The sequence below is a fragment of the Lacerta agilis genome, chromosome 10 (genome assembly GCF_009819535.1).
Source record: "Lacerta agilis isolate rLacAgi1 chromosome 10, rLacAgi1.pri, whole genome shotgun sequence".
In the NCBI taxonomy this organism is placed as follows: domain Eukaryota; kingdom Metazoa; phylum Chordata; class Lepidosauria; order Squamata; family Lacertidae; genus Lacerta; species Lacerta agilis.
This window is the reverse complement of record NC_046321.1, coordinates 30121056-30139752: the sequence shown is the minus strand read 5'-3', so window position 1 is coordinate 30139752 and position 18697 is coordinate 30121056. Positions and strand designations below refer to the sequence as shown.

Below are 18697 nucleotides of genomic sequence, written 5' to 3'. Positions count from 1 at the left end.
GAAAGCAGGAAAGGGGCAAGGGAGAGGAAGTTGCCAAGCAGGGCATAGCAGAATGACCTCCGGCCAGCAAGAAGTTAAGGAAGTGGTTGCCAGTCTCTTGCAGCCTCCCAACCCTTGACGGGCTGCTGCAACCGCCTTCGCCGACCTGTATGCATTTTAAACTACAACTCCCATCACCCCCCGCCAGCACAGCCCTCCTACCTAGTCTTTTCAAGGCGTGGAATCAGCTGCCTTGCCCAAAAATAAAGCGGAGGAAGGAAGTTTCCAGGCGGGTATGTTGGTAAAGCATCTGGAAAAGGGCACAGTCTCCTGGCAGGGTTGCCAAATTTCAAGAAGTAAAAATAAGGACACCCCATGTTGAGGGTTTAAAAAAAAAAAACAAAACCCGATATTTCTCGATTGACTAGCTATATCCAGAACAAAGTGCAGCCTTTCGGAAAACCCCCCAGTACGTCAATTCCGCTTTTGAAACCCTGTTGGTGTCCGGGATAATCTGGGCGTATGGCAGCCCTAAGAGGGAGGTATGGATTGGAGGGAGCAATATTTATTATTGTGGGGGCGAGATGCACGAATTTCAGTCCTTTATTCCGTCTTCTCTTGCGTTGAGTAAGCTTTGCCATATATGCCACCATGAGCAAGCCCCATCCCCGAGCTGCTGCTGCTGCTTCCTTATTTGCTTGCAGCCAACATCCCTCGATCATGTGATCAGTAGAAAAGCGGAATCATGCGGTTTGCAGCAGGCTCTTATGAGCCTTCGTCCTTGCACCTGGTGTGTCTATGCTCAAGTGTGGCTCGCAGTCGTGCATGGTAAGCGCGTGATTTGACCGGGAGTCGTTGTCTGGCGGGTTGGAGAAGTGAATGTTTTGCTGAGGCTCTCCGGCTGGGAGACAGGGGGGGGGGGGACAGGGGAGCTGAGCAAGGGGGGCGGCGGTTATCGGGATTACCCGTTTCTCTTGGGAATGAAATGTTTATTTTCTCTGCGAACAGAATCTTGTCTCCAGAACGTGACAAGGAACAACATAAAGTGTGAACACCCAATAATACTGTAGTGATGCTTCCCGCCCGCCCCCCGGCCCCCAGTCAATGCTTCGCTTTGCCTTTAGCAAAGTTCTTAACTGCATTTTGGGAAAGATCCTGCCAGGCAGCCTTCCCCAACATAGCGCCCGCCAGATGATTAGGGCTACAACTCCTATTATTTCCAGCCAGCACAGTCCTCCGAACATCTGGAGGGCACCAGGTTGGGAAAGGCTGCTGTAAGATCTCATGAAGTGACATCTGAAATACAGACTGACTTCTGCATCCTCTTGACCCACCTAGAATAGTAACAGCCAAGTAATGTATACAGGTGTGGGTGTTTCAAACTCTTAAAGTTGTGTAATAGTTTGTTGCCTGTACTCTAAACTTCTTCTATGTTGTTCCAGAAGGCAGGGCTAGTAAATTTAAGCTAAACCTTGGGAGCTGGCTGCCTTCAGAGGGGAAGGGGGTAGATGCTCTGTCACTGGAGAGAAGTAAGTTAGGGCTGTTAGGGATGTTGCTGTAGTTATTTCTTGCACTGCAGATCCTGCATTGAGCAGTGGCTGATTGGAATACATGAATCCTCCTGCTCTGTAATTCCACCTAAGGTAATTGCTCCACACCAGCCACTCCCACTATTCCTGACCATTAGCCATGCCGGCTGGGGCTGATGGGTGTTGTAGTCTAAACTATCTGGAGGACACCAGGTTGGAAAGTCTGTTCCACACTCTAGAAAGGCTTTACTTCTCCACCTGGTTACCTCTAGTGAAATATCGACTAGCTGATGTTTAGCAGTAGATGGTTTTGCATCCACACTGCTATGATTTAATCACAACACTTGCTCCTCAGCAGCTAAGAGATAAAAAAAAAATGTAAGCTGCACAAGCTCCAAGTGTTGATCTTTAAAATGAATTTTATCTACATGGTGCCTCTATTATGCTGGAACATAATAATATCTCACTCCATGAGTAGTGATTCTCAAGGTCATTTCTTATCTTGAGTACCGAGTTTATTATCCAAAGGATAATAGGGAAATTGTTTTTATTCAGGAGCAACCTCATGACTCCTTGGCCACACCCAGTTTTTTTTTTTACATTTGACATCGCCTACTCTTTAGAGTTGTTGAGTTTACCTGGATAGTGTGGTTTAGTAGCCTAAGTGATAGTCCGATCCCTTTCAGGATTAAACATCTCTCATAATTTTGGCTGCAAATTCAATGAATTTGAAACTGAAATTGTAATCAGGATCAGGCCAACTACACAAGAAATCCATGGAGTTATTTGCACTGAAGCAGCTTGAGATCCAGGAATTTACCCCCAGGATCCTTTGTCAAGCTGCAGATAATTCTGGGAGTTGCATCTCTTGGATTTTTCAGATGCAGCTGCTTGGGGCAGAAAATATCTTAGGCTGGCAAGGAATGGAATCTCTTTTGGAGTTCTTGCAATAAGGTGGGCAAAACTAAAAAACAAGAAAAAGGGATAATTTTCAAAAATCATCTGTTTAACACGGATCATTGAAGCTGATCTGAGGAAGAGAAAATGTTGCTAATTGTTAAGATTTGTTCTTGAAACAACCCAGGACTTTATAGAGATTCATAAAGAGGGCAAGTTTTCCTTAGCATTTCCATATTTGCAAGACCACTGTGGTCTCATTCATGGGGACAGGGCTGGATGGGAATGATCAAATAGGTATGACCCATGTAATTGACTCGTTAGAAATGTAAAACAAGCTATACAGCTTCCCAACTGCTCCACTGTTCTGTCTTTTACCCTCCTGAGAATGGCAGAGGTTGAAACTCCATGAAGCCCAGGCATATCTGCATTCTAGATGACCACCTGGCTGTGTAGCAGCCAATGTAACAGCTGGGGGAGCTACTGCAACAGCTCCGAGATAGAAACTGCATAGCACCCTGTTCTTTCTGCAGCCAAGCATAATAGGGTTACGACAACTAGGCCATATGGCATCACACAACATTACACCGGAAAACTTGAACACCTGGAAACAGTTTCTGTCTCAGTAGCTGTTGTGCCAGTTTGTCTAATTTTCTGAAACTTGGGCGTTCCATCCTTAACCCACTAGCTACTACTGCTCCCCAATACTGTCAGATATTATCTGCATGTGTCACTTCTCACCCCACCCTTCTCTGAAGAAGGGCTGTGGCTCAGTGGTAGGTCATGTTCTTGCAGGCAGAAGTTTGTCTAACTTTCAGAAACTGGGGCAGGTCATGCCTAGGTATCCCTAAACTGCAAGCTACAAACTAGACACTATGCAAGGAGGGACCACAGCTGCATCCTGCCTTTCTTTAACCTCTAATCCTCCCATGGACGTTTACAAACCTATTTGGCCTTGAGACCAAGGCTGCTTGTCAATATGCGCTTTGGCCTTGTGCTGTGGTTTCAAGCTTTGGAATGACTTTAGCACTCGAGGAGTAGTAGGACTGGAAGGCGGCTCATATTCATTTGATGGCATATATGATGATGAACTGCAGGGCTGGAGCATACAAAGCTGCCTCATACCAGGTCTGGCCAATGCTCCATCTAGCGCTGTATTGTCTACATTGATTAGCAGCAGCGATCTAGGATTTCAGTCTTTCACAACTCTACCTGAAGATGCTGGGGGATTGAACAAGGGGCCTTCTGAATGCAAGGCAAATGATCTCCCACTGAGCTATATCCTCCAAGGGCTATGCAGATCGGAAAGGTAGGGGATCTAGATAATATCTGATAGCACAGGAGAGCATTGTGCTGGCAGTAGCTAGAGGCTCTTGGATGGAATGAGAGCACTTTGAGTCATGTGTTGTACTGTAAAGTTTGGATCATGTTGGACAACTGATTTATAGTATAAGTAGGGGACTGCGTGCAGGCAATGTGGAAAAACTCGGATAATCACACCTTTGTTTAATAGACTGAGACGTGCACAAGTGTTTCTTCCCCTTCTCTCATCCCTTCGTGATCCATCTCAGTGAAATGTAGTTTCGTGTTCCATCCTACACCTGGAAACTAGGGTTACCATCCTTGGAAACAAGCCAAGATCTTAAATCACAATCTGAGGCAGTTCAAGATTTCAGCTTGTTCGAAATAGGTCTACCATCATTTACCGGTTTGGACATGACAGCAAGCAATGGTTAATTGGGGACTTTCTCATTTCACTGAAGCATGCTGTGAAGCAAAGAGCGAAGAGGGTTGTGGAGTGGGGTTGCTGTTACCTTCAGTAACCTTCTTACTGAAAGCTAATATTATTTGCTCTCACTCTGCAGCATTGATTTATTGATCGGTAGTCATGAAGCTCGTAGCATCTGTACTGCTTGCGGCCTTAGTCACCACTTCCCTGGCTCTGGAGAATGGGCTCATGAGGACGCCTCCAATGGGGTGGCTTGCATGGGAACGATTCCGCTGCAATATTGATTGCAAGACTGATCCACAGAACTGCATCAGGTAAGTGGAAGAGCCTTGGAAGCTCTGCAACTTATACATGTGCGGCAGGGGCAAGGGAGGGTACGAGAAAGAAGTGAAGTCCCCTTGCATTTCACACAAAGCTGGATCTGTTTTGCAGGAAGGATACTTTGAGGAATGCCCATTTTACTTTCCGTCCATCCCTATTTTATGTTGCCATCTGAATACCCACTAGCTGTTCTCCACTTTTCAGCTTTACAGTGGTACATTGGTTCTCAAACTTAATCCGTTCCGGAAGTCCATTCCAAAACCAAAGCGTTCCAAAACCAAGGTGTGCTTTCCCATAGAAAGTAAAGCAAAACGGATTAATCCATTCCAGACTTTTAAAAACAACCTCTAAAACAGCAATTTAACATGAATTTTACTATCTAATGAGACCATTGATCCATAAAATGAAACAATAATCAATGTACTGTACTATAAAATAATTAAGACAGTATTATAGATGATAAAAATTAAAATTATCATTTTTTTTCTTACCTGCACTGATGCTAGTCATTGTTTGGATGGGGGGCTTTTATCCATTTCCGCAGTCACACAATCAGTCAATCAGTCGCTGAACTGGGTTCCACAGTCACAAAAACAAATTAACCGAAAAAGCCTAAAAAACAAAAATGCAAAATAAATAGCAAAAACAAAAGCACCAAACTTAATCCATTCCGGAAGTCCGCTTGACTTCTGAAATGTTCGAAAACCAAGGTGCAGCTTCTGATTGGTGCAGGTGCCCTGGAAACAATAGCCGACAGCTGCATCGGATGTTCGGCTTCCAAAAAAAGTTTGAAAACCAGAACACTTACTTCTGGGTTTTCGGCATTTGAGAACCAAGGCGTTTGAGTACCAAGGCGTTTGAGAACCAAGGTACCAGTGTACAATTGAAACAAACAAACAAAAAAAAACAAAAACTGGTGGTGGGCTTGATGAATTCTGATGGGCCTTTCAAGGAGGGGGTTGCTTTGCCGAGTCCTCCCTCCAAACTACTAATCATTCACATGCAGGCACCAAATGGGTTATCAGGATTTATTGACATTTTCTCTGGCACCAGCTACAGAACATCAAACAGCAGTCTCATCCATGACATGTTCTTGTCAGGATATTATTACAAGCCGAGCTGCAAAAGCTGCAGCAGCGAGGCCAGCATGACTATGTGTCTGTTTTCATCCTGTGGGAAAGCTACCAGTTCTACCAGCTTTCTCACACACGTGATGTTTTTGTACTTTACTATTGTCTTTTACTTTCGTTTCTGGCTCAGAGATGCCGGACACGCTAATGCACAGCTCTGACTTACTGAGCTGGCTAGCAGAGGCATACTCTGCATTTTATCTGTAATAAAGTAGTTTAGCCTCAATGGTTTGTGTGTGTTGTTCTTCACGCTGGGGAACAATCGCATATTATCAATGTGCCCCTGGACTCGAGTAGCCAGGAGGGCACGCAGGCTTCGTCCCAACCGGGGGATCAGTCTCACAACTTGCCCCCGTGGGACGTTTGCTAACAATTCTCTCCTCCCTTCGGCAGGTTAACTTGAATATTTACAGGGGCTGGGGAATGCTGGCAGCCAGCCAGCCAGCCCCATCACCTGCTCCCACTTTGGGGACTACCAGTAATTGTCACCACCTTCCTGAGGGACCCCACCCAGCGATACCTGCTTACAGAATCACTACTTCATGACAGGGCCCACAGCCCAGGCACATGTCCCCTGCCATCATCACTGCTGTGTTCAATGTGGAGAAATAAAAGGGCAGCGAATTTATGTTTTACATTGGGAGGGATGTTTGCTGAATGGGGTTTTCTTCTGTGTAAACATTAGAAGGATCTTGAGTATGACGAAGAGCACTGCTGGATTAATATAGCATTAGATTCAAGTGCTTGCTAAGAAATCTTGTTTATTTGACTAAAGATTTAATATTGTGTAATGTATTCTGACGTTGGCATTGTAACGCACATTTATTTATAATGCACATTGCGTTTGATGTGGGAAGTTTTTGTCTGGTCTGGACAAAGTTAGTTTAACTGTTGCTTGAAGCCTGAACTGGCACCTGTATGTTCAAATTCTCGGTATGATAAAGAAGGAGAGAAGGAATATATAACTCACTTGCTAGGTGAAACTTTAGACTTTTCAGTGAGACGGTGCCTGTTACGAAAGCCAGACGGAAGATATCTGGGGCACAGCAAGAGAAACCCACAGTAAAGGGTTGGAAAAAGAGGATTCCAGCACAGCCTTCAGTTATTGTGTATGGCAGGCACAACTGAGGTGGAGAAGATAAAAGGAAAATCTGTCTAAAGCTGTCTTAGTTTAACATTAATAGTTGAATATTTAAAGTGGCAGCAACAAGTTGACAAAGCATATACTAATTTAGAGAAACAATCCTATATTTAAACCACCAGAGAAGCTTGGGGATTTAATCTTGTAATAAATAAACAGCTTTGTTAAATTTAACATTTGTATCTGACTGTCTTTGTACCGTGCCTGTAGCCTACAGTTATCAGTGAGTTAAGTGTTCAGAGGGGGGAAAGGAGACTGAATAGTGGCAGTGGCCTGGGTTTAGGAGAACCATTGGAGAGGGAGTTGATTTTTGTTATTGTACATTAAGTACAGAAAAAAAAAATATGAAATGCATTACGAAACTTCCATTTTATTTTGTTGTTCAGCTGTGGAAGCTGTCGTGGGCAAAGCTTGCCACCTGTTGGTGAAAATAGGCAACTGCATGCTTGCCGTGGGTGTACAGCCCTGCGTGCGTGGTCTCTTCCGTGTTGTTCCCTGTGGCCACAAATAGTTCAGGCTCACTTGGATTTTGTTTTTAACCTGCTTTTCTCTTTGTGGGGCAGTGAAAAACTCTTCATGGACATGGCAGATCGCCTGGCAGCAGACGGCTGGAGGGAGCTGGGCTACGTGTATGTCAATATAGACGATTGCTGGATGGCACAACAGCGAGATTCAACAGGGCAGCTGATTCCAGATCCTGAGAGGTTCCCTAGCGGCATCAAGGCCTTAGCAGATTATGTGAGTGATCCCTGACTCCTGATGGTGAAGCAAGATCCGGGTCATCTCTCACCTGTGGTTTTTAAGAATGTATTTTGTGCTTTTATATATTGATTTTATTCTGTGAACCGTTCCAAGACCTGTGGATATAGGGCGGTATATAAATTCAATCAGTCAATCAACAAGAATCCCCTTCTAGCCATCAGTAGTGAGGACTAAAAAACTTGTGAAATGCTGGCTCCTAAAATCACGAGTCCCCAAAGGAACAAGGTCCTGTTCCTTCAGTGGCTTCAACTTGCTTATTCAGAGTAGCCTGCAGAACATTCCCTCCAGCTTTCATTTAATTCTAGTATCCTTGATCTCCCGGGCCCACCTGGATTGTGGCAAGAAAGCTAATAACGACAGCTGCTTGGGCCATCATCGCTAGACCTAGTCATGTGAAGAAGCAGAATATGAACCAGACAGCTGTTGGATTCAGGAGCAGAGTTGCCCATCATCATCATCATCATTTTATTATTTATACCCCGTCCATCTGGCTAGGTTGCCCCAGCCACTCTGGGCAGCTTTCAGAACATATAAAAAACATAATAAAACATCAAACATTAAAAACTTCCCAATAGAGGGTTGTCTTTAGATGTCTTCTAAAACTTGTGTTGTTCTTTATCTCCTTGGCATCTGATGGGAGGGACACCCACAGGGAGGTGCTGTCCAAATCGCAAATATTGCTGTTAGTTGTATCCAGTTCCCACCTGGCTCATGCTTGCATTTCTGCAGTCATGGGAATACATATAGTTAAACTGTGGAACTCACTCCCACAAGAGGCAGTGATGGTCCCTAACTTGGATGGCTATCAATGGTTGCTAGCCATGATGGCTGTGTTCTCCCTCTGTGGTTGGAGGCAGTAATAGGTAATAGCAGTTTCTGGAAACCACCAGGGCAGGAGAGTTGTGCTTGTGTCCTGCTGAAGGTTACCCACAGGCATCTGGTAGGCCACGATGAGAACACAGTGTTGGACTAGATGGGCCGTTGGCCTGATCTAGCAAGCTCTTCTTTTGTTCTAATGCTCATTTCTCAGCTACGCTGACCGTAGGAGAAAAGTCCTGTGTGAAACAGCCCCAAAGCATGTACTGGATATGGGTCCCATAAGCTCTGAACATGGGCTGCGAGTGAGGAGGAAGAGATGGGGAAATTATGAGGAATTTTCTCCGTTTTAGCTATATTCCAGAGTGAGCGGTACCAAGCATCCAGTGTAAGCTTTTGGGTTGTTTTTCACTGAGTTGTAATAACTTTCTGCTGCCAAGATCCTACCTGAGGCCAATTTTGACATTGGTATCATCAAAAATATTCAGCAACATTCATTTTTGACAACAAACAATTGTTTCTTTACTAATAGTTCTGTCAAAATTGAATTCCAAAAATCTTTCACTAAGTGCCATTCAATCCACCATAAATTATAATATGTACCAAGTTTATAGCAAGCCCTCCAAACAATTTTGTGATGCGGAAATAAAACATTTTCGACATTTGCAAGGAAGTCCTATACCATCTGTGTAATAAATTTTCCCCTAAGAAAACTGGAAACTGTGCTGTTGTATTGTGAGGGGAATAGTGTTTGTATGCAATGTAGTCGAAGCAAAATTCCAAGTATGGTTGATACTTGGTCAATAAATTATTCCTATTCCTAAACAAGTTTTAAGGGTCTAATCTGATTTTACAAGTATTTTATCTTTCCCACACTGATCATGTAGCTATGTTAACTAATGATATTTTTAATCATAGTTGAACACATACCAGACCAGAGTATCCTCTAACCTCCAAACTGCAGCCTAGTCGTTATTCTGGTATTCCATTTTTCTGTTATCAAAATGGAAGTGTCATAGTGGCAGAAAGTATGTGAGGGGAGAGAGTCTTTGTGCGGACCACCTCCATTGCAAGGATCCTTCAGAAGGGAGCTGCTGCCAGGGACATTATGTGCAGGTGTATTTTGATGCATTGAATAGAATGAAAGTTTATGAGGCAGAGGGGAGAGCATGTGTACAAATTCAACAGGTCTTTGTTTTGTTGCTAATTTTTTTTAATGCTGTTAATATTGTTTTATAGATATGAACGCTGTACTACTGTTTGTGAATCCTATAATATGATTTTTGGTGTAACTGTGATGTTTAGCTTATTTTTTTAGTTGTTTTGTTAATAGTGTTACATAGAGGGTAATTGTTTTATTTGTTTTATTTGTGATTTGCGATGGTTTTGCTGAAGATTTGTTAAGTATTTTATGTGATTTATGCTGTATTGTCATGATGTTTCATTGATGTCTTTTGTTTGTATGCTGCTTTGGGATTTATTTGAATGAAAAGCGGTGTAGAAATAGATTAAAATTAAAATAAATGGGGAAAGACACTCAAGCATTGGCAACACACCAGCTGCTTTGACTGGTCGACATCACAGTTTGTCCATGGGAGTTTCCCGTCCATCTTTCAATTCTTCTTTCTTTTCGTAGGTGCATGCCCGGGGGCTGAAGCTCGGCATCTACGGTGACTTAGGCACCTATACTTGTGGAGGGTATCCTGGAACAACGCTGGACCGGATTGAACAAGATGCCTCGACATTTGCCCAGTGGGAAGTGGATATGCTGAAGCTGGATGGCTGCTATTCTTCAGCATGTCAGCAGGCTAAAGGTAAGGACTGAGGCTTCCTTGTTGCCTCTGTTAGCTTTATCCTGCCCCCTTCAGTCCTCCATCTCCATCCTGCCTGGGCCTGGACCGACCCCGGCTGCTTGATCTTGAGAAGGGTAGGTACAATTTGCTGATAAAAAATATTATTCGAATCTGCTTTTGAAGTGTGTGTTTCTCAGATATATATATATTTAAATGTTAGTTACACAAGGTATCATTCTTTATTATTATTATTTTTTAAAAAATCTGGTTTAAGAGGAAATCTGAATTTAATACAATTGTGTTATAAGGGTGCTATCTTTAAGTTGTCATCAGGGTAGACCCATTTAAATCAGTGAACAAGTTTATTGATTTCAGTGGGTCTGCTCTGTCACTAACACTGGATATCATGTTATGTCTAGATATTCTTTTTAAACCAGAATCATGGGCATCTTTAAAAACATGCTAACTGAAAGGCATTGATTTTTTGTTTGTTTAAAAAATGGAGTGGGAAGGGAAATAACTTGATTTCTGACACACACACACACAACACAATATGCCTCATGTTGTGTTTATTATTGTGGGCTTTCAATTGGATCCAAGTCACCACAAGGGAAGAATACAGGAGACGGCATTGTGTACCTCACCAGGATTATCCTTGGAACACAAATAGATTTTCTTGTTTTCCAGTTTCCATGCCTGTCCCCTTGCAACTTGCTCAGTTTTCAAATTATGAATATTCTTTATCCCTAAAAGGTTATCCTAGAATGTCCAGTGCTCTGAACGCAACAGGCCGCCCAATTGCCTATTCCTGTAGCTGGCCAGCATATCAAGGGGGACTTCCACCCAAGGTGAGGCCTAGCTGAAGAGGCTTTGGGGCGGAGGTCACCTGCTCTGTCCTTTAAAGCATGTTCAGAATTTCTGAGTGGAAATTTCCCATCCCATTTTGACAGTTTGGGTGGAGTGAGCACGGATCCAACAAATCTATGCCCACCACTGGCCACCAATCAAGTGCTTCTTAAGCTGATAAGAGACAGGCAGGATTTCCAGTCTGATCTGGTTCTACACTTTTGGAAGCACTCTGGAAACAGCTCAGCTAACAAGGAGCAAGACCTCAGTCCTCCCCGACTCATCGTTCCATGTCCACAGGGGCTAAGGGAGGGGTAGAACAAAAAGCCTCCAGGACAACATCTGTGATATTTTATGTCTCCTTTCCTTCAAAATCAGGATAGGTTATTTTGATTCCCCCTATATTATCTTCACAATAACCATGTGAGGAAAATTAAGATGGTAGTTGATGACTAGCTGAAGATCATCCAGTAGGCTTCATGGCTGACCAGGGATTAATAACTATTTCCCTGACCGAAGTCCAACACACACTCTTTACAGTGTAAATTAGCCCCAAGTGGTTTCTCTTTGAGTGGTTTTGTCCAAGTGGAGTACAGTAACTAGAAGAGTGTTTCCCAAACTTGGGTCTCAAGCTGTTTTTGGACTCCCATCAGCCCTGACCACTGCTCCTGCTAGTTATGAATGATGGGAGCTGTTGTCCAACCACAGCTGGAGATGCAAGTTTGAGAAACATTGAGCTATTAGGGAAAAGAAGAGGAGGACATTGTCTGCCAATGTGAGCTTCCCAATGGCTTCTTGTTGGCCACATGGGACACAGAGTGAAGGACTAGTTGGCCAGTTGAAAAAAAGCATGGCTGGATTATATATTGGCACCATTTCTATCTGTTGATAATCCTAGATTGCAGCACCTGTTTTGGGGTACTGCTTCAGGGTGCAATGTTACCATTTGTGGTCAGTTTCCCCGTACTTTTTGTGCTGGCTGGAGCTTATGGGAATTGTAGTCCAAAACGTCTGGAGGGCACCAGGTTGGAGTGACCTAGACATAGTGATGTTCTTGGTGATATTAGTGAGTTCTCTTTGGATGTGAGGAGGGGTGTTGAAGCACATGGCTTCTGATTTTGCAAAGTTTACTTGTAGGCCCGACACCATTGCGGATGTGTTAAGTTCTCTTATTAGGGAGGTTGCTGTGTTTAAGGGATCTGATGTTGTGACCATTAGGTCATCTGCAAAGAGCCCTAGTTTATAGGTTCTGCCTTTTATTTCCATCCCTTTGATGTCTGCGGCTGCTCGGATTCGGGTTGCTAAAGGTTCCAGAGCCAGGATAAATAGGAAGGGAGACAGTGGGCATCCTTGTTTTGTGCCTCTTTGGATTTTAATGGTGTTTGAGTCCATGTTGTTAATTCTGCATTTTGCTGAGGCTTGGGAGTATATTTGTTTGAGGGTTTGTAGGAAGTTGGGGCCAAATTTCATGCTGGTTAGTACTGCTAATAGGTATTTCCACTCTAGGCAATAGACATGGTGATGTTGAGCAGGGGATGTTAACATTGAAGCTAGAAGAGAGATGGTCTCAGAATTTCTAACATTAGAAAAACTACACCTTACCCTCTGTTTCTCCAAAGGGTAAAGTGTACAGCTCTATTGGTAAATAACCCATTTCACATCTTTTTTTCCAGGTGAACTACACACTCCTGGCAAACATATGTAATCTCTGGCGAAACTATGATGATATACAAGACTCGTGGGAGAGTGTCCTCTCCATAGTGGATTGGTTCTCGGCCAATCAGGATGTACTTCAGCCAGTGTCTGGCCCTGGCCATTGGAACGACCCAGACATGGTAATGCTGAGTCGAGGAGATTAACATGAAAGCTAGGAGAGAGGGAGAGAGGACTGTCTCAGGATTTCTAAAGTTAGAAAGATGCAGCAGAGACTGTGGTTGGCAGGAATTCCTCTGTTCTCAACATCTTGCGTAGAAGGGCCGAAGCCTGTAAGTTAAGTGATTTAGCTGGCTTTTGTGTTTCTTTTTGGGAATCCTTCAATCCACTGCAATGCCCATCCTTCCTGGGTTGTTTATACATTTCTCTTCTGTAACCTCTAAATGTTTTGCATGTAAACATATGTTGCATCATTTATTCTGTAAGGTGTGGAGAGTCAAAGAGTTCTGCATGACACAGAACTTCCCTCCCCCAAGAAATCCCTCATCTTCATGCAAACATACAGATATTTTGGCTTCTGAAATGTTTACCAGTCTCCACCCGTTTTCAGGTTTGTTTCTTTCAAGCCTTCAAGATTTACAGGAAACCATGAGGTTCCCTGGATGCTATGCATGGCAGCCGTTTCTGGACTTGTGCACTTGGTCCCTGAAAAATATATCTTAGAACATCTTTAGAAACATGTCCAATTGGTGATGTGCATATAGTCCAGTGGCGTGCGGTCATTGGACTAAGGGAACTATGCTAGTCCCCTAAATGTTCACCTTGTGCCTCCTTCCCAAAGCCCAGGAAGCTTCTGCCTGGCTTAGGGAGGTGCGTTGCCCATGTGTGCAACATCAGGACATCACAAACATGAGATCGACCCCCCATGCCCCTTGCAAGCTAGCACCTCTGGCCCTAACTGTTCCCCTATGAAAAATTTCACTGCATGCCACTGATATAGTCCTAGTGGCCTGTGCATGCAGCGCCTGGACTAGATGTGGGGACTTTACCCTGCACTTATACCCCTTTCGGTTCACAGGGCACAGACTCCCATTTTTTCTTTGGTTCATTCACATCTCTTCCGTCATTACAGCCTGTATCTTCCGTTATTAATCAGACCTGGATACTTTTGCTAGGAAGACCCAGGCTGTGGCACTGGGGACGGGGACTGCAATGGGGACAGAGGATCACCACAAATCATGCAGAATATTCCAATTTACCTTTTAAAACAACATTTCTCAGAACATGCTGTACAGAAGTGCTGCTGAGAGAGACTTAATATTTCACGTCCTCCAATTCAAAGCAAATTGTGTTGTGATTTTAAACCAGATATTTATAGATTTCAATACAGGTTTGGTAACTGGAAAAAAGAAACACGTCTGCCCAATCACAGAGAAGTGAACTGCTTTTCTGATTTCTGTTTGGTGAACTGGAGCAATGTTCTTCAACCTCGGGTCCCCAGATGGTGTTGGACTACAACTCCCATCATCCCTGACCATTGTCTAAGCTGGCTGAGGATGATGGAAGTTGTAGACCAGCAGCATCCCAGGAAGCAAAGTTGACCAATACTGAACTAGAGCCTTCTCTGAATCGAGCCATCATCTCCTTTTACTTTCATCCTTCACTTCAATCTCATCCTTAGTTTTAACCTCCCTCTTTGCCTTGCAGCTAATCATTGGAAACTTTGGCCTCAGCTATGAACAGTCCCGCTCCCAAATGGCCTTATGGACTGTGATGGCTGCTCCCCTTTTCATGTCCACGGACCTCCGCACCATTTCTGAGCAAGCACGAGAAATTCTACAGAACAAATTGATGATCAAAATTAACCAAGATCCTCTGGGAATTCAAGGACGCAGAATCCTTCAGGTAGGGAAGGCCTGGATCTTGTAACTCAACAGATAAACATAGCCTACAAACCCTTGGAGATGGGAATGCTGTCTTCTGCTTTTCGATCTGAGTGATAACTTGAGCCAAATATGGGCAGTTTCATTTTATATCCTGACTTTCTTCCAAGACATATAATCTTAAAGGGTGCAGTTAGACTCTTGTGCTCTTTTTTTCTGCAGCGTATTTACAGAAGTAGATCTACAACTTAGACCTTACTGAGCACTGTTTGCTATAGTAACAATATACTGTTTCCAGCCACTTAGCCATTTGCAGTGTTCAATTCCTGGCATCTCCAGGGAGAGCAAGGGCAGATTTCTGTCTGAAACACTGCTAGTCTATGTACATAATGCTGAGGTAGATGGACCAATGGCCTGATCCAGTATAAGGCAGCTTCCTAAATTGATTGTGTGTCCCAGAGGAGCGTTCCTGTTATTGCCACATAACTCTTCAATCTGCTTTTGTAGGAGAAATCTCGCATAGAGGTGTTCCTGCGCCCCCTTTCCCAATCAGCCAACGCTCTGGTTTTTTTCAGTCGGAGAACAGACATGCCATATCGCTACACCACATCCCTCACCCACTTCAATTTTACCCAGAATGCTGTGTATGAGGTAAGAAAATGACAAGGCTTATCAGTATCTTGGAGTGGTCCCTATCCTTGCACACCAGCAGGGCCGCTTCTGGTCCTGTGTAGAGGGAGGGAGGAGGCCTTTGGGGGTGCAGATTCCATACACATCATCTTCAAGGATCTGTATGTTAATAGTGTGTCTCAAGATTCTCTGCATTACCATGGAGAAATCTCACTCTCAGCCTTCCAACCTTGAGGCCCCTCCCTCTAGCATTAATCTTCCCCTTGCCTACCTTGAATTAGGCCTGGTGGATAGACACAACAGAGCATCAATGTAAAAAGTGCTTTGAATAGAGCCACACTGGTGTTGCTTCTCTGCATGGCCCACAGATTTGTGAGTTGGCCATGCAAATGTTTGTCTTTTGTGTTTGAAGCAGATAGCGGAGTTAAAATTAGCATGGTGCTCTTTACCCATGGTGTGTTTGCCCCACAAAGCAGCCTTCACCACAATTTACATTTTTTAAAGGTCACCATGTCCTTGCTGCTTCTTTTACCAGCGAGCTGTGCATTTGCAGCAGTATCAAGAATACTACTACACAGCAAGCTATAATGCAAACCAGAAACTCACCATCATTGTTTGTTTGAGGTGGAGGGGTGGCACAAAACAATGAGATGGGGAATTAAGTTTTCTATCATTTTAAAATCCATCTTGTAGATGGTTATAGCACTTTTCCATTTGTCTGCTATTGTGGCTGTGAAATAGCAACTATATCCAGTATGTTCAAAGCAGATGTATCCATATTCATTCATTTATCTGTATATAATATACATACACACACAGTTAACTATGTCCTGTCACAATTATTCCTTCTGTTTCAGGCACAGGATGTGTACAGTGGTCAAATTATCACTGGATTGAAGGCTGCCGATAACTTCACAGTGGTCATTAACCCGTCTGGAGTAGTCATGTGGTTTGTCTACCCAACAACATACCTCAGACAGCCTTCCAGCTTTGTGAAGCAGCTGCCTGAAGCCAGGAAGTTCCATCCCTCTGCCATGTGATGCCAAAGGGCCAATTGCTAGCTGCTACGGTTTCTCAGCAAGCCAGGCCAGGTGCAAAAGTGTTTCCCCTTGTATCGCTGATGACACCTCAAAGTGTGGTAGATGGGGGGTGGGTCAGAAGGGGGATTTTACACATGCAGTGTAAAAACTGAGACAATGCACCATCTACCTCCAATGTGCTACTGCCTGATTCTATAGATCCACTTGGAAGTTAAGTCTTAACTTGCATCACAGAGTTGCAGCCTTAAGGGTAGCCAAATGCTTTGAAATCATTGGAAATATAAGTTTCGATCATCTTAAAACAGTAAATGGAAATTTAAGATATTCATGTCAGTGAAAACTAACTTGCCTGGGATTTTCCAAAATTGGCCTGAAAAAAATCTGATTAAGCTTCAAATTAACCATTTTCTTCTTTCTCTTCTCCTCCATGCTGCAAATATTTTACCTGTTGTAGTATCTGGGGCAGTTAGGGTTCATAGTGAAGCACATGGAGAGACACCCAAACACTCTTAGCCGTATCCAAGACTTACTAGAACCCACAACAGCAATTCACATCTTTGAATGTATAGTTGTAGACACCACTCTTATGGTCCTTTCTGCATGTTGAGAGTCCTAAGATTAAATACCAGTTATGAAAGCTAGCATCTCAGGTCACAGGAATCTAGTTAGTCTTTTCCTTGACATGCTAGCATATCAGCAAGGCAATTTATGGAAACAGTCAAAATAGGCTTGCATGCATTCAGGAAGGATGTATCACGTTGCTGAACATAGTTTTGTGTTTTAGGAATATCAGTGCCTTTCTATTTCAGATAACAGATCCATCTAGTTCAACCTCCTGGAAGCAAAGGCAACACACTTCCTCTGTTCCCCCCCCCCCCCAAACCTGTTAATCAGAAGCTGTATGTCTTGGGCTAAAGGCAACCTCACCTATTATAAAATTGATATGGGAAACACGTGTATATATGGATTAACATTAATTGCACACACAGGTGTTTATGCAAATCTTTTATGACTTTAAATCAGGCTTTTTTTTAAAAAAAAGCAATATATAAATTTTGTGAAATAAAGACTTTTATAATCTCAGCCTCTCTGTTTTAACTTTTTAAAAAATGTTATAGTTCATTTTAGCCTAAGTTTTCATTTGTTATGGGGTGGTTATTTATTCAGTACGTTTATATGAGGTAAAAACGGTGGAAGTGTAACAGTGGGAAACTTCAGCTGTACAGAGGCAGAACTGGAGCTGAAGGAGCCTTTGGGACTGGTAAAGCTACTATAAAATTTTTGTTGTTGTTCAGTCGTGTCTGACTCTTCATGACCCCATGGACCAGAGCACGCCAGGCACGCCTATCCTTCACTGCCTCTCGCAGTTTGGCCAAACTACTATAAAATACATTCCAGAAATTAGGAATCTAAGAAGGGCAACCTTATCCAAAAGAGGCAGTAACTTTGGGTGACAGATTTCAGGATGGCTGCTATCTTCCTACTGTTATCTGTGAAGGGGAAGGGAGATATGCAAAATAAGTAGATTTAGTACTGCAATCTGTTTTAAGAGCATTTCCCCAACATGCTATTTTTAAAAAGCCAGGAGTGGCATGCCAATCCAAGTAAGGCCCAGGAGCAGTTTCCATATGCAATCTATGATTTTTGCAGCAGTTTGTTAGGATCCACAATGGTACTTAGTCACACATACTCAAATTGGGGTTCAGTGAACTCAGCATCTCCTTTGACTAATTTAGGGTCCTGCACGTGCTGTATAGAGATGAAAACTACAGGTTACCAAAGGTGTTTCAAACTGATGGCAGCCACAATCTAACATGAATATTATAGGCTACCACTTGATGAGCCAGCTGTCATCACTATCATTTTACCTTCTGCAATCATTTTTTATACATTTGAAATTTGTCAAAATGAAGAACGGCCATATAAAACCACCTTTCTGCTTGTGTCAAGGTGTATTTGTCTTAGGTTATATGTTGTTGTTCAGTCGTTCAGTCGTGTCCGACTCTTCGTGACCCCATGGACCAGAGCACGCCAGGCACGCCTATCATTCACTGCCTCCCGCAGTTTGGCCAAACTCATGTTAGTAGCTTCGAGAACACTGTCCAACCATCTCATCCTCTGTCGTCCCCTTCTCCTCGTTCCCTCCATCTTTCCCAACATCAGGGTCTTTTCCAGGGAGTCTTCTCTTCTCATGAGGTGGCCAAAGTACTGGAGCCTCAGCCTCAGGATCTGTCCTTCCAGTGAGCACTCAGGGCCGATTTCCTTGAGAATGGATAGGTTTGATCTTCTTGCAGTCCATGGGACTCTCAAGAGTCTCCTCCAGCACCATAATTCAAAAGCATCAATTCTTCGGCGATCAGCCTTCTTGACGGTCCAGCTCTCAGTTCCGTACATTACTACTGGGAAAACCATAGCTTTAACTATACGGACCTTTGTTGGCAAGGTGATGTCTTTGCTTTTTAAGATGCTGTCTAGGTTTGTCATTGCTTTTCTCCCAAGAAGCAGGCGTCTTCTAATTTCGTGACTGCTGTCACCATCTGCAGTGATC

At 43.4% G+C, this 18697-nt stretch overlaps 1 protein-coding gene across 1 annotated transcript; it reads left to right on the top strand.

The window, feature by feature from the left end:
* The first annotated feature begins 726 nt into the window (after window positions 1–726).
* On the top strand, window positions 727–17168 carry NAGA (alpha-N-acetylgalactosaminidase). Its single transcript, XM_033162425.1, has 9 exons — window positions 727–807; window positions 4271–4448; window positions 7290–7464; window positions 9941–10118; window positions 10851–10945; window positions 12617–12778; window positions 14304–14501; window positions 14987–15130; window positions 15967–17168. The coding sequence occupies exons 2-9, from the start codon at window positions 4294–4296 to the stop codon at window positions 16147–16149; spliced, it is 1290 nt and encodes a 429-aa protein (XP_033018316.1). The 5' UTR covers window positions 727–807; window positions 4271–4293; the 3' UTR covers window positions 16150–17168.
* The last annotated feature ends 1529 nt before the right edge of the window (window positions 17169–18697 follow it).

Coding starts and splice junctions, on each gene's coding strand:
- NAGA (XM_033162425.1), top strand. CDS start 4,294: ATGAAGCTCGTAGCATCTGTACTGCTTGCGGCCTTAGTCACCACTTCC. Junction 7,465..9,940: donor TCAAGGCCTTAGCAGATTAT/GTGAGTGATCCC, acceptor TTCTTTTCGTAG/GTGCATGCCCGGGGGCTGAA. Junction 14,502..14,986: donor AAGGACGCAGAATCCTTCAG/GTAGGGAAGGCC, acceptor CTGCTTTTGTAG/GAGAAATCTCGCATAGAGGT.